Source organism: Notolepis coatsorum, assembly GCF_963971535.1.
Source record: "Notolepis coatsorum genome assembly, chromosome: 20".
Taxonomy (NCBI): Eukaryota; Metazoa; Chordata; class Actinopteri; order Aulopiformes; family Paralepididae; genus Notolepis; species Notolepis coatsorum.
In genome coordinates, this window is record NC_140184.1 from 21,596,640 (window position 1) to 21,610,684 (window position 14,045).

Sequence of the window (14,045 nt, forward strand, 5' to 3'; positions counted from 1 at the left end):
CTACACGTGTTGCCGGTGTTGTGCCGAGAAAGGACTGCCTGCCGAAAAATCGTACTGCCGCCACGTATAAACGTTATACGATATGCAAAGAGACAATGATAAATGTGAGAAAGGACTGCCTGCCGAAATCTTACTGCCCCCACGTATAAACGTTATACGATATGCAAAGAGACAATGATAAATGTGGTGTGTATATGTATTGTGTAATAAATAAATTAGTTGACCTCGCATTGTGCCAATATCTCTCTGAACTCATCCACTTTGTTTACATTACCTGTATATAAATACCTATATATAAGTACATTAATATGAAACGGTACATTAATATGAAACAATATGAAACGGTACATTAATATGAAACTGTGGTACACACACCGTACAATCCCAATACCTTACCTGTATATAAATACCTGTATATAAGTACATTAATAATGAAACTGTACATTAATATGAAAACTGTGGTGGTAACGTACAATCAATACCACTTAAACTACTCAGACAGTGACTGACGCGTTAGATTAACATGGGGGCAGTAAGATTTCGGCAGGCAGTCCTTTCTCGGCACAACACCGGCATGCAGTCACTCAGCGCACTGCTGGATGATGGCAGAGAAGAAGAAGAGTGCCTTTTGGTGTTGTTTTACACCTATAGACCATACTGCAGTTTGACTTTGAATTCACTTCATGAATTATGACGCATTGCTCTCCCCTACACAAAAGTAGATAATCAGTATCGGCAATACTGGCCCTGTATTTACTTTAATTGTTGCAGTATCGCCCACCCCGAGTGAATGTCAAGTATTAACCTGCTGAGGCGAGCAGTGCCATCTATCCTTCAAGAGGGTGTAAATGGTAGATGGACTGCATTTATTGTTTTTATCCAAAGCACTTTACAACTTGTGCTTCACAGTCACCTATTCAATTAATGGAAGCGGACAGTGCTTTCGGGAGAGGTGTTAGTTGGACAATGCCTAGGCTAACCGGCACTGTGCACTTCCATTCATTGTGCTAAGCTAGGCTAACATGGAGCCAGATTGCTTTCTACTGAATGCACAGAGAGGAAACTGGTATCTACTGTATCTTCTCTCTCTGGAGAAGACGATAAGCTAATTTCCCAAAATGTTGGCGTGTTCCTTTAACCCGTAACTGCTCCCAACGAGCAGGTTGGCACCTTGCACAGTTGCCTCGGCCATTGGTGTGAGTGAATAGGTGACTGTGAAGCAAAAGTTGTAAAGTGCTTTGGATAAAAACATTAAATGCACTCCATTTACCATTTACACCCTCTGGAAGGATCATTATAGCTTTCAGGGCCAATGAGGAAACAAGTACACTCTGCCAACTGTGTGATTGAAGAATGAGGAGCGAGGATAGAGTGAGTGCAAGTGTGTGTACGCTCACTGTACATATACATACACACACACACACACTCATGCGCACAAACCAGCCAACCAAACGAACCCACACAGCACAGTGATTTCAGAGGCGCACCGTGTATGACAGAGGCATACCTCTCCAACAGAGATGCTGCTGACCATTCGGAGGGAGATGATCTTCTGGAAGGCCAACATGGAGTAGGCTCCCTTTACCCTGATGGCCGTACGCAGGTTGACTGCCCATATCAAGGAGTTTAAGAAGGCCTTGCACAACTCGGAGGAGAACAGTGCAAAGCACAGGCCCAGGCCATGAGTCAACGTGGAACTTTCCGGGTCCTCCACGTATTGAAGGATCTTGTGGACCAGAACCGCCTGGGAATAAACGCAGAGGGATTAATCAGGGGTGTGCCAGTGTCTGATCCGACTAGGGATCACATATCGAGGGCCAATACACGTTAAAATAGGGTATCAGTGTTGGGATAATTACCCCAACACTAAAATCCAATAGCGAGTGCCACATGCAAACAGAAAATCTGAAAGGTTAGAAATGAAAGAAGAGTAACTTGACTCTGCGTTTTCCCAGAGAGAGCAGCAACGAATTTACCTATCAAACTCTACCCTCGTTTCTCAATACAGTTTCCAACCCCACCTACTCAACCCCACCACCCAACCTACCCAACCTCCTCCAATGTACAGTTTCTTCCCCCGCAAATGTATATACTCTCTTTTCAGACTCCTTTTGTACACATAAACAGTACTGTATATTTGTAGATCTGGTATGTCATAAATGTCTAGATGCAACAGTACTGTCTACCTGTATGTCATGTATGTCATATATGTTATGATGAATTGAAAATGGGGGACCCTGATGTAAACAAGACGAAAGTATTTCTCTGGCCTGCATCCCCTTAAAGGAAAACTCCAACATTTTGGGAAATTAGCATATTTAACATCTTCCCTGGAGTTAGACAAGAAGATACATACCTTTTTTGTCTCTGTGCGTGCATTTAACTTTGGGAACAGTCGCTCCGTTAGCGTAGCTTAGCTTCATCACTGGAAGTGAGGGAGGACAGTGCAAAATGCGGCTGCACGGATACTAACTAGAACTAGACAATTTGATCACATCACACCAGTTTTGTCCGCCCTACACTAGCTTCCTATCCAAGCCCGATCTGACTTTAAAGTGCTACTCCTCACCTACAAAATTTTAAATGGGCTTGCACCGCTCTATCTATCCGACCTCATCTCCCGATACTCGCCCGCTCGTGCTCTGCGCTCACAAAATGCGGGGCTTCTATCGATCCCTTGGGTTAAAAAGAAATCCGCCGGCCACAGAGCCTTTGTCTACCGCGCTCCCTACCTGTGGAACAAATTACCTGCCGTCATCAGGGGCGCCTGCTCTGTAGAAGCTTTTAAATCCCTGCTTAAGACCCATCTTTTCTCTCTCTCCTTCAACCTACCCTGATCTCACCTGGTCGGGGACTGACCTTTAGATTAATCTGTCTAGTTTAGTTAAGAAGTTTATTTTATTTTTCCCCATGTCTGCTTTTTTGCAGCACCACAAACATGGGAACTCTCTAACTCCCCCCCCCCCTTCCCCCTCCTCCATCCCCCCCCTCCTCCCTCCCTCCCCCCCTCCTCCCTCCCCCCCTTCCCCCCCCCCCCTCCCCCCTTTCCTCCCCCATCTCTCTGAGTGCCCGTCTCCCAGCGCTGACTAAGGTGATGGATGCCTCGGGGTCTTGGCCAAGATTGCAGTGACTGCTCTACATGCACCACCGAGGCCTTGGATCAGTTACTTACCGTCGTCTGTCCGTGGTCCTGTCAACTGATGTGCCAACGCGGTTTCATTGCTGGGTTAAGTACTTCTATTCTATTCACATAATATGCTTACTTCATATATCTACTCCATTCACATATATGCTTACCACTTGTATCTATTGCTATGTCCGCCCACTACAATCACATGAGCTGTCTAACGCCTGTCCCGTCTCCCTGTCCCCCTGCGAGTTGCTGTCCTGGAGTGCTGACCGGAGTGTCGAACGTCCCGTGATGAATGCCGGGAGGATGCAACCCCCTCTGCGTGCCCTCCTGTCTCCGGAGGTCTCGTAGTGGTGACCGGAGTGCCGGACGTCCCGCGATGATGTCGGGGAGTTCGCGACCCTCTCTGCGCCGCCCCCTATCTCCCTGTCTCCGGCTGTCCCTGAGCAATGACCGGAGTGTTGAATGTCCCGTGATTAAGATAAATAACTATGTACAGATACCGAGATGTCACACCCTGTTACCTGTTTATTGCACAATGTTGTTTTTTTATTGGATTCTATTATATGTTGTACCACTGTATTGCACATCATCGCGGGCAAGACCACCCGCATTTCATTGTATACTTGTATGCCGTGACAAATAAAACTCTTGACTTGACTTGAGGACGCGACCCTCTCTGCGCCGCCCCTGTGCCTCAAATAGATTCGCTATCAGCTCTATCTTCAATCTTTCAAAATGTTCAGTTGCTATCGCTATCAGCTCTATCTTTAATCTTTCAAAATGTTCAGTTGCTATTGCATGCACTCATCTGTGTTTCACTACACACTTGAGTGCATGCTTACCAACTGTTAGTCTGCAACACTACTATCACCGACATCTAAGAAGGGAGATCCCCCCTTGAATGGCCCTTCTAAGGTTTATCTCCTCCACACTGCCTGTGGAGCATTTTTCCCTATTGTTAGGTTTTGGTGAGTTTTTCCTTACCTTCGCGTGGGGTATGTCTGGGAGTGCTTGCATTCTTTCATTTATTTGCATTTATTTAAAAAAATGTTGACCTTATGGTGTTCTTGTTCTGTTCTTGACTTATTGTTATGTTTTCTTCTTGACTTGTTTAAAGAAGACCTGTACGGCCCATGGGGACATTAACGTGTGTTGTTGGGCCTTATAAATAAATTTGATTTGATTTGATTTGATTTGACAGTAGCCTGACGTTCCCTACAGGTTTGTTGATATTCTCATTCCTTCAAAGGATCCAAACCGATTGAAGTTTATGACTTAAAATCCTCTTACCTTGACGATTAAAAGCCTCCCCAATTTAGAAAACAGTAATCCAATGGCTGGTATTGATAATATAATACTAACTGTATTATAGCGGAAAATGTTTATTTTGTACATTATCTAACGTTAACACAAACCTAAACTAACTTTAGGTTAGTTGTAACGTTAGTTTAGGTTCGTGTTAACGTTAGATAATGTACAAAATAAACGTTTTCCGCTGCTATAAATGTTGCACTTTTATTTTGAAAACCCCAGAAAGGAAGTCATTATATTTGCTTTACCATCCTGTTCTGTGTTAGCTCCGGTTAGCTCCGAGCGTCCAGTAGTTAGTAGTATATTATCAATACCAGCCATTGGATTACTGTTTTCTAAATTGGGGAGGCTTTTAATCGTCAAGGTAAGATGATTTTAAGTCATGGTATCCATAAACTTCAATCGGTTCGGATCCTTTGAACGAATGAGAATATCAACAAACCTGTAGGGAACGTCAGGCTACTGTCCTCCCTCACTTCCAGTGATGAAGCTAAGCTATGCTAACGGAGCGACTGTTCCCAAAGCTAAATGCATGCACAGAGACAAAAAAGGTATTGTATCTTCTAGTCTAACTCCAGGGAAGTTAAAATGTTGGAGTTTTCCTTTAACAATTGTGTGTATTGAGCTGTACTGTATTGTACCCATTCTGCAATCTGTTAATAAAATTGTCAATCAATCAATCCTCCAATCACAACTGTTGTTTTAGGAATGATCGGGAAAAGAGGGCAGAGTTTGAGATAGGTCAATTGGTGCCATCGTAGATTGGGAGGACAGACACAAGAACAACCGTAACCAAAAGAACAACAACACGTGAACGTTTACAAATAGTAACACAAATGACTAAAACATTTAAAACCTTGCAGAATTTATCATGGCTGGCTAGATAAAGTCTACTTTAGAAAGAGAATGATAGCAGGGAAAGCAGCAGGACAGATGAAAGAGAGAAAATACTGTAAGGCTTCTATCCTCACTACAGCCGACCATTGGGAGGCATAGTCTAGCAACGTTCGAGACAGGGGAGGGGAGAATTGAAGGGGAGAATTGGCGATACGAAATTGGGATGGGAGAAAAAAATTAAAAATAAGGAGAAAAAGTGGATAAAAAAAACAAGTGGATTTTCCCACAAGGGGAAAAACACACTGGACCAACGGCTTCTCTGTTACAGTGGGGGACATTATTGTCACAAGGAAAGATGAAATTAGCTACCTGGGTTCCATCCTAGAGGCAAATCTTTCATGTGACAAAATGGCAACCAATGTAATAATTAAGCATTACATCATGCGCAGTAGTGTGTTATACTCATTAGATCACACCTATGGGTGCTTGTTAGGCCTGACGCGCAGCAGAGGGTTGTTAGACCCCCCTAGGTGTGATCTAATGAGTATAACACACGACTTCAAGTGATGTAATGCTTTTATACAATGGCCCAATTCACCCAACCTTATTGCTATACAATAAACACACAGTAATTGAAGCATAATGGAGATTTATTCACAAAACCATCCACAGAAAAAGTAGATAAAAAAAATAAAAAGATTTACCTCCGCCTCCGTGTCTAGAAGCAGAGGGAAGTGCTACAAAGAATGCCATCTAACAACAAACTTCATATAAATCGCGCGATTTATTATTGTTTTGACAATGGGTCATGACAAACCAATTACATAATCAATATGTGTAAACAACTTACATATTCCAGTTGACTATCTTTTTTTAATTATTCGTTAGAAATATATCCATACTTCCATTGTGTCCGGGACATCCAGTGAAATCGCTTCGTGTGACAGTGTCCTTTTGAAGCAGAGGGAGGTGCTACAAAGCATGCCATCTAACAACAAACTTCATATAAATCCCGCGATTTATTATTGTTTTGACAATGGGTCATGACAAACCAATTATATTATCCAACATATGTGTAAACAACTAACATCTTCCAGTTGACTGTATCTTTTTTTTATTATTCGTTACGAATATATCCATACTTCCATTGTGTCCGGGACATCCAGTGAAATCGCTTCATGTGACGGCCATTTTTATTTAATTTTTTAAGTCTGCGATTTTTCTTTTGTTTCACAATGGGTCATGACAAACCAATTACATAATCCAACATATGTGTAACAAACTAACATATGCCAGTTGACTGTATCTTTTTTGGAGGATTCGTTCAAAATATATTCATACTTCCATTTGTCTATCTAAGGCGGATTCATTCAGTCTCATAAAAAAAATAATAATAATAATTCGGTTGTGGGAGGCATCTGGGGTCACGTGGAGTGTGTTATACGAAATAACAATGTCTAACTTGACTGTTTCAGCCAATCAGAATCAAGATATTTGCATGCCATTGTATAAAAAAAGTCAACCAACAAGTTTAAAAAACAAAAAGGTAGGGCGGCTAGGTGGTGTAGTGGGCAAGGCGCTCGCCACCAATGCAGGAGACGCTGGGTTCGAGCCCAGCTCTCCGCATTGCTATCAGCTTGGTTGGTCGTTCATACTACAATTGGCAGTGTTAGGGGTGGGAAAGCTGATGGGTGGGGATCGGACGTTGTGGACAGCGACTCCTACAGGTCGGTTGGTGCACCTAGGGCTGCATTTTAAATTTTGTTGTAACAACTGTAACAATGACAATAAAGATCTATTCTATTCTAAGATTCTTGTACCGGATCTTCTTTTTGCAGTTTGTGGGGTATCACTCTGGAATGGTCTGGATGCGAGTATAAAATAAGCAAAAATATCAATCAATTAAAGGTAGCAAGCACTTATGGACACATATAAGAGAGAGGAGCTTGAGCAGTAATGTGACTGCTTATTATTTTTTCTCATTTGGATATTTATTTGCAGATTTCTCCTCTGCTTTTAATAAAATGCAGCCCCACATTTTAATTGAGAGGCTTGACTCTTATTTTAGTCTCCCACACCAGCTTCTCATGCTGATTTTAAATGTCCTCACTGAGAGGGTCCAGCAGGTCTTTGTCAATGGGCAGATGTCCAACATGTCGATTTCTAACACTGGCTCCCCCCAAGGTTGCGTTTTGTCTCCCCTTTTATTTATTATGTACACGGACAGCTGCAGATCGCTTCATGACCAAAGGCATCTGGTTAAGTTTTCAGATGACACTGTCCTGGTATCCCTACTGCAGCGCTCCGAAACTGATCATGGACCTGTACTTCATGACTTTGTGAATTGGTGTGATGAGAATTACTTGGACCTCAATGTCTCTAAGACTAAGGACATGATAATTGACTTCAGACACAACCCCGATCATCAAGCCAGTGTAGCTAGTGTAATTCACGATGAGGACGTCCAGATTGTTGAATCTGGAAAAAATGTGGGTTGCGACTTAATGAATGACTAAGGAAAATGTTGGGTCCCGACTCCCGAGGCTAGACCAGTTGAGAACCACTGGTCTACAAGATACACTACACCACTGGGATACCCATGTACATTTCGAAATACTTCCCAAAGGTCAGTGAATTCCACACCCACAAATCATGTTCAACCCAGATTCGGCTCAAACTAGGGACTAAACACGTTTCGCAATTAGGCAACAATAATGTGGAACGCCCTACCCAAAAATGTGAATCCCTACCCTCCTTAAAAAATCCGGTCACAAAGAGCACCTACAGGTGGCTGCAATTAGAAACTGGCCCCTGTACAGTTTCTTCCCCTTCAGAATGGATGTATATATTATTTATGATCTCTTTTTACTACACAGTTCTGTATATCTGTTTGTCGTGTATTTCATAAATGTCATGATGAATTGAAAATGGGGGACCCCGATGTAAACAGGACACAAGACTTTTTCTGGTCTGCATCCTCTTAGCAGTTTGTTTAGTATTGAGCCGTACTGTATTGTACCCTGTTTTCAATCAATCAATCTTCAAACCTTGTGTACACAACCATGAGAAGAGTATACAAAGCTACACCCCTCCCCACCTAGGTGCTTCTGATCACTCCACTGTCAAGCTAATGTCAGCATACAGACCATGGGCCAAAGTCACCAGACCAGTTCAGAAGCAAGTACGGGTGTGGCCAGAATATGCCTCCTCAACACAACCCCGCTCTCACTCTGCCACCACAGAACCTGGACTAAACCACGCCCCCCACCCCCCCCACCCCCCACCCCACTTCACAAACTCACTGCCACTTTACTTTACTGCCATTATTTATTTTAGTTTACTGCCATATCTCAAGTTCAACTTCAAGTTTCTTTATTAGTTGTCATACAGAAGTACAGAATACTTTTATACAAAATGCTTCTTTCTGTTTTGCTCCAGAGACTGTGCTAGGCAAAAATAGATAAGTATAAAATAAGTATAGCAAGTATAAAATAGAAGTCAAGTACATAGACAAAAATGTTCATTATATACATATATACAATGCTCAATGTAGAGTAGAAGTAGCATATAGCAATAGCAGTAGCAGCAGCAAAAGCAGTAGCAATAGAGAGCATAGAGAGCATCCTGACTGGCAATATCACCTCCTGGTTTGGGAATAGCACTGCACAAGACCGTAGCAGACTACAGAGTGTGGCCCCTTCAGCCGAACGCACAATTGGAGGGGGGCTTCCCACTCTCCAGGGCATTTACAACAAGCGGTGCATGGGCAAGGCTAAGAGAATTATCAAAGACTCGAGCCACCCAAACAACTGCCTCTTTGAACTACTGCGCCTGCGGCCATGATACCGGAGTCTCATGGCAAGCACAGAGAGACTCAGAAGAAGCTTCTATCCCCAGGCCATCAGGATGCTCAACGAACAATAACACTATGTAACAACCATCAAATGCACTCACAGCAATCTCCGTTACGCCACCTGACCGCCCTCGCACACACTCACTTTAAACATACAACTCACTGCAGCACCCACTTTAACCACTTTAGTACACCTAAGCACACTTTATATTTATTGGTAAAGAATTTGCACTACAACCCATACCTCATTACACCTTACTGTAAATTGCACCTAAATTGTACCTCATCCCACTTCTGCTTTGCACTGTATAGTATATTGTATGGTAACTCAGTTACTCTACTCTACATTGAGCATTGTATATATGTATATACTGAACATTTCTGTCTACGTACTTGACTTCTATTTTATACTTGCTATACTTATTTTATTATCTATTTTGCCTAGCACAGTCTCTGGAGCAAAACAGAAAGAAGCATTTTGTATAAAGGTATTATGTACTTCTGTATGACAACTAATAAAGAAACTTGAACTTGAGAAACTAGCTGAGTTACCATACAATATACTATACAGTGCAAAGCAGAAGTGGGATGAGGTACAATTTAACTACAATTAACAGTAAGGTGTAATGAGGTATGGGTATGAGGTATGTAGTGCAAATTCTTTACCAATAAATATAAAGTGTGCTTAGGTGTTCTAAAGTGGTTAAAGTGGGTGCTGCAGTGAGTTGTATGTTTAAAGTGAGTGTGTGCGTGTGGATGTGTGTGCTGTGAGTGCATTTGATGGTTGTTACATAGTGTTATTGTTCGTTGAGCATCCTGATGGCCTGGGGATAGAAGCTTCTTCTGAGTCTCTCTGTGCTTGCCATGAGACTCCGGTATCGCTTGCCTGACCGCAGCAGTTCAAAGAGGCAGTTGTCTGGGTGGCTCGAGTCTTTGGTAATTCTCTTAGCCTTGCCCATGCACCGCTTGTTGTAAATGCCCTGGAGAGTGGGAAGCCCCCCTCCAATTGTGCGTTCGGCTGAAGGGGCCACACTCTGTAGTCTGCTACGGTCTTGTGCAGTGCTATTCCCAAACCAGGAGGTGATATTGCCAGTCAGGATGCTCTCTATTGTGCATGAGTAGAAGTTCTTAAGGATCTTCTGACTGACTTGGAACTTCCTTAGGCGCCTGAGGAAGTAGAGGCGTTGCCGTGCCTTCTTCACAACACTGTCAATGTGTGTGGTCCATGTCAAGTCCTCGGATATGTGGACTCCGAGGTACTTAAAACTGTTCACTCTCTCAACCGGTGCCCCGTCGATGCTGAGGGGGCTGTAGTCCCTGACCCCCGACCTCCTAAAGTCCACAATCATCTCCTTTGTTTTGCTGACGTTCAGGGAGAGGCTGTTCTCTTGACACCATCCCGCTAGAACCTTGACCTCCTCCAGGTAGGCCCTCTCGTCGTTTGCAGAGATCAGGCCCAGCAAATCAGGCCCTGTGTCGTCAGCAAATTTGATGATTGTGTTGTTGTTCCGCTGTGCCACACAGTCATGTGTGTACAGGGAGTAGAGGAGGGGACTCAGAACACAGACCTGGGGGGCCCCTATGTTGAGAGTGATGGATGAGGAGGTGCAGTTGCCTGCTCTCACCACCTGGGGTCTGCCCGTCAGGAAGTCCAAGACCCACTGGCAGAGGTCATAGTTCAAGCCCAGGTCCCTGAGCTTGGCTATGATTTTGGAGGGGACTATGGTATTGAATGCTGAGCTGTAGTCAATGAACAGCATTCTCACATAGTTCCCCTGCCTCTTGTCCAGGTGTGATGCTGCTGTGTGCAGCACATGGGCTATGGCGTCCTCCGTGGACCTGTTTGGGCGGTATGCAAATTGCAGGGGGTCCAGGTTGATGGGGAGGGAGGAGCAGATGTAGCCCTTCACTAGCTTCTCAAAGCACTTCATGGCTATGGAGGTGAGAGCTACAGGGCGGTAGTCGTTGAGGCAAGCAGGCTTGGATTTTTTGGGTACAGGGATAATAGTGGACTTCTTCAGACAGGTGGGGATGACAGCCTGTTCCAAGGACAGGTTAAATATGTCAGTGAATACCGGGGCCAGTTGGTCGGCACAGACTTTTAGGACGCGGCCGGGGATACCGTCCGGTCCTGCTGCCTTCCTGATATTCACTTTCTTAAAGGTCCTCCTCACCTCATGTTCTGTTACCCTAAACACTGAGTCTCCATCAGCAGTGTCCCCCCCTCCATTGCAGTGGATTGTAGGCTGGTGCTGTTATTCCCAGCCTCAAACCTCGCATAGAAGGTATTGAGATAATTTGCTAAGGAGATGTCACTGTTCAGCATGAGGGAGGTGCCTTTGTAATCTGTCATCGTTCTGAGGCCCTGCCACATAGCTCTAGAGTCAGCCTGTTCATATTGGAGTTCAATTTTATCCCTGTAGCGCCTCTTTGCTTCTATTACTACTCTCCTCACGTTGCATCTCGCCACCTTGTGGTCATTCATGTTGCCTGCCACAAGCCCGGCGTTGTAGGCTGAGGTGCGCGCTTTCAGAGCCTCACGGACGGATTTGTCTACCCAGGGCTTTTGGTTTGGGTAAACTCTAATTGTGGTAGTGGGGATTGTTTCTTCCACCAAAGTACAAACAAAGTCCAGCACTGTCTCCGTGTAGTCATTAATGTTATCTGTGTTATCGTGGAACCCCCCCCCCAGTCTGTACATTCAAGTGCAGCCTGTAGCGTTTCCTCTGATCCCACAGACCATTTCTGCACCTCTCGTGAGACTACCGGGGCGCGCTTGAGACTTTGTTTATATTTTGGAAGGAGGAAGATAGCGTTATGATCAGATTTTCCGAATCCACTGGCAGCCTGAGATTTGTAACCACATTTAAATTGCGAGTAACAATGGTCTAAAATGTTACCGCCTCTGGTGTTACAAGTCACATGCTGCAAGAAGTCCGGCAATACTCTTCTCAGGTTGGCGCTATTGAAATCACCCACAACCACAATAGCAGCATCAACGTTAGCTGCTTGGAGCTTATTTACCTCGTCGTGGAGCTTGGACAGTGCGTCGCCTGTGTTTGCTTGTGGTGGGATGTACACTCCGATCAGGATGACTGACGTTAACTCTCTCGGGAGAAAGAAAGGCCGGCACTTGATGGATATATACTCCAGGTTGGGGGAGCAGTGGTTCGAAAGCTCCTTCACGTTGCCTGGATCACTCCAATTGTTGTTCAACATGAAGGCTATTCCACCTCCCCGCTGTTTTCTATCATCTCACTGCCACTTTACTGCCACTATTGTATTCTACTGCCATTATTTATCAGTTATACTTACTATGTACCACTGATGCTGCAAAAAAAAAGATTTGCACTAAGTTCTCTTTTACCTCCTATATTTATTTCAATCATACATTAATTTTTTTCCGCCACTGTTTATACTGTATATAGTCCTGTATAGTGTAGGTACATTGTGTCCAATATGTTACTTATGTTTATAGTGTCCTATATGTTTATATTAGATATTTTTCTTTTTATATACACCGTGGGAAGGGGGAAACGAAATTTCACTTCTCTGTATGTCTTGCACATTATGAGAAGCGACAATAAAGCTGACTTTGACTTTGACTTTGACTTATTTTAATTATACTTTTTGTTGACGGCAGAGGTTCTGTGTAGGATTGTTAGTAACTGTCTAACTGCATATATAACTGTTTACACTAGTAACTGTCTATCTGCATATATAACTGTTTCCACTAGAGGGCGCTCTAGGCGGAGACACTCAGGAGTACTACCAGGTGGCGAGTATAAATAGATATGTCTCCTCCCACTTCTTTCTCTTCCCCCTAGTCTCTCAGTGAGAGAAGACCTGTATTGTTACTGCTCTGCCATGTGAATAATAAACCACGCCGATTAAGGGCTCAAGATAGAAACCATGCCTCTTGACCACATTATTGTCGCCCTATAGCCGAATTCTGTTAACACTTGTATTCTTGATTATGTGTTGCTGTGTTTGTTCATTTGTTATACTTACCGGCCCTAGGAACACACCAACCGTGCAGATGACAGTAACAAGGAGAGACACCAACATCCTTGTTCTTTGGAAGCGCATCACCACTCGTCCCAAAGAGGCCTTTTCTAGCCCCACTCTGGCCACCTCCTCATCCCACAGTCTCTGAAACCTTCATGATACAAAATAGGCAGACCAGATATCACTAAATAGTCAGGTCTCCTATCGTCTATTGCTCCCCAGCATCTTCCTCTGAAATAATATTTCTCTGGTGAACAAAATGGATGAACTGTGGCTGCGGATCATCAATCATAAATGGTTTAAGGATTGCAACGTCGTGATTTTTCACAGAATCCTGCATGGCTTAATAGCGGGATTCATGACAGTGCTATTGAGCTACTCTCTACAGGGCAGACAGCTGATGGCTCTGGCAAAAACAGAGGTGGAGGTTTGTGCATTTATATAAACAAAACTTGGTGCACAAACCATTGTGAGTTACAGCTCTGCTAACGTGGAATATCATGATCAAATGTAGACCTTTCTATCAGCCCAGGGTATTTACAGCTACCATTGTGACTGCAGCCCATATAGCTCCTGATGCTAATGCTAAGAGCTAGCAATGAAGCAAATAACAGAACTAACACCCAGAGGCAGCCTGCAACTTTGTATTTCAGATCCTTGTGTCCTGTTCTCTGTGTCTGTCTATGTTGCACGGCCTATGTTGTACTGTCCATGTGTTTCCCGTGTTTGATGTTCTGGTTACTATACTATTTAGAGTTAGTTATTGTGTTTTCCCCTTTTTCCCCTCTTCCAGTTTTTACTGAGAGGTTCGGTTCTTGTTGTTTAGCTTTCATTTTAGCATTTTTGGTATGCCCATCAGCTTATACAAGTTAAATGGGGTAACTCTATGTCAGCTCATTTTAA

At 43.7% G+C, this 14,045-nt stretch overlaps 1 protein-coding gene across 1 annotated transcript in view; it reads right to left on the bottom strand.

The window, feature by feature from the left end:
- LOC311246825 (ATP-binding cassette sub-family C member 12-like) overlaps positions 1–14,045 on the bottom strand; it is a gene marked incomplete at both ends in the record, with an annotated part of 128,365 nt that overhangs the window by 92,585 nt on the left and 21,735 nt on the right. Inside the window, 2 exons of the mRNA XM_084337071.1 lie at positions 1,508–1,744; positions 13,146–13,293. Coding sequence (XP_084193197.1) covers positions 1,508–1,744; positions 13,146–13,293 — 385 coding nt within the window. The remainder of the gene's footprint in view (positions 1–1,507; positions 1,745–13,145; positions 13,294–14,045) is intronic.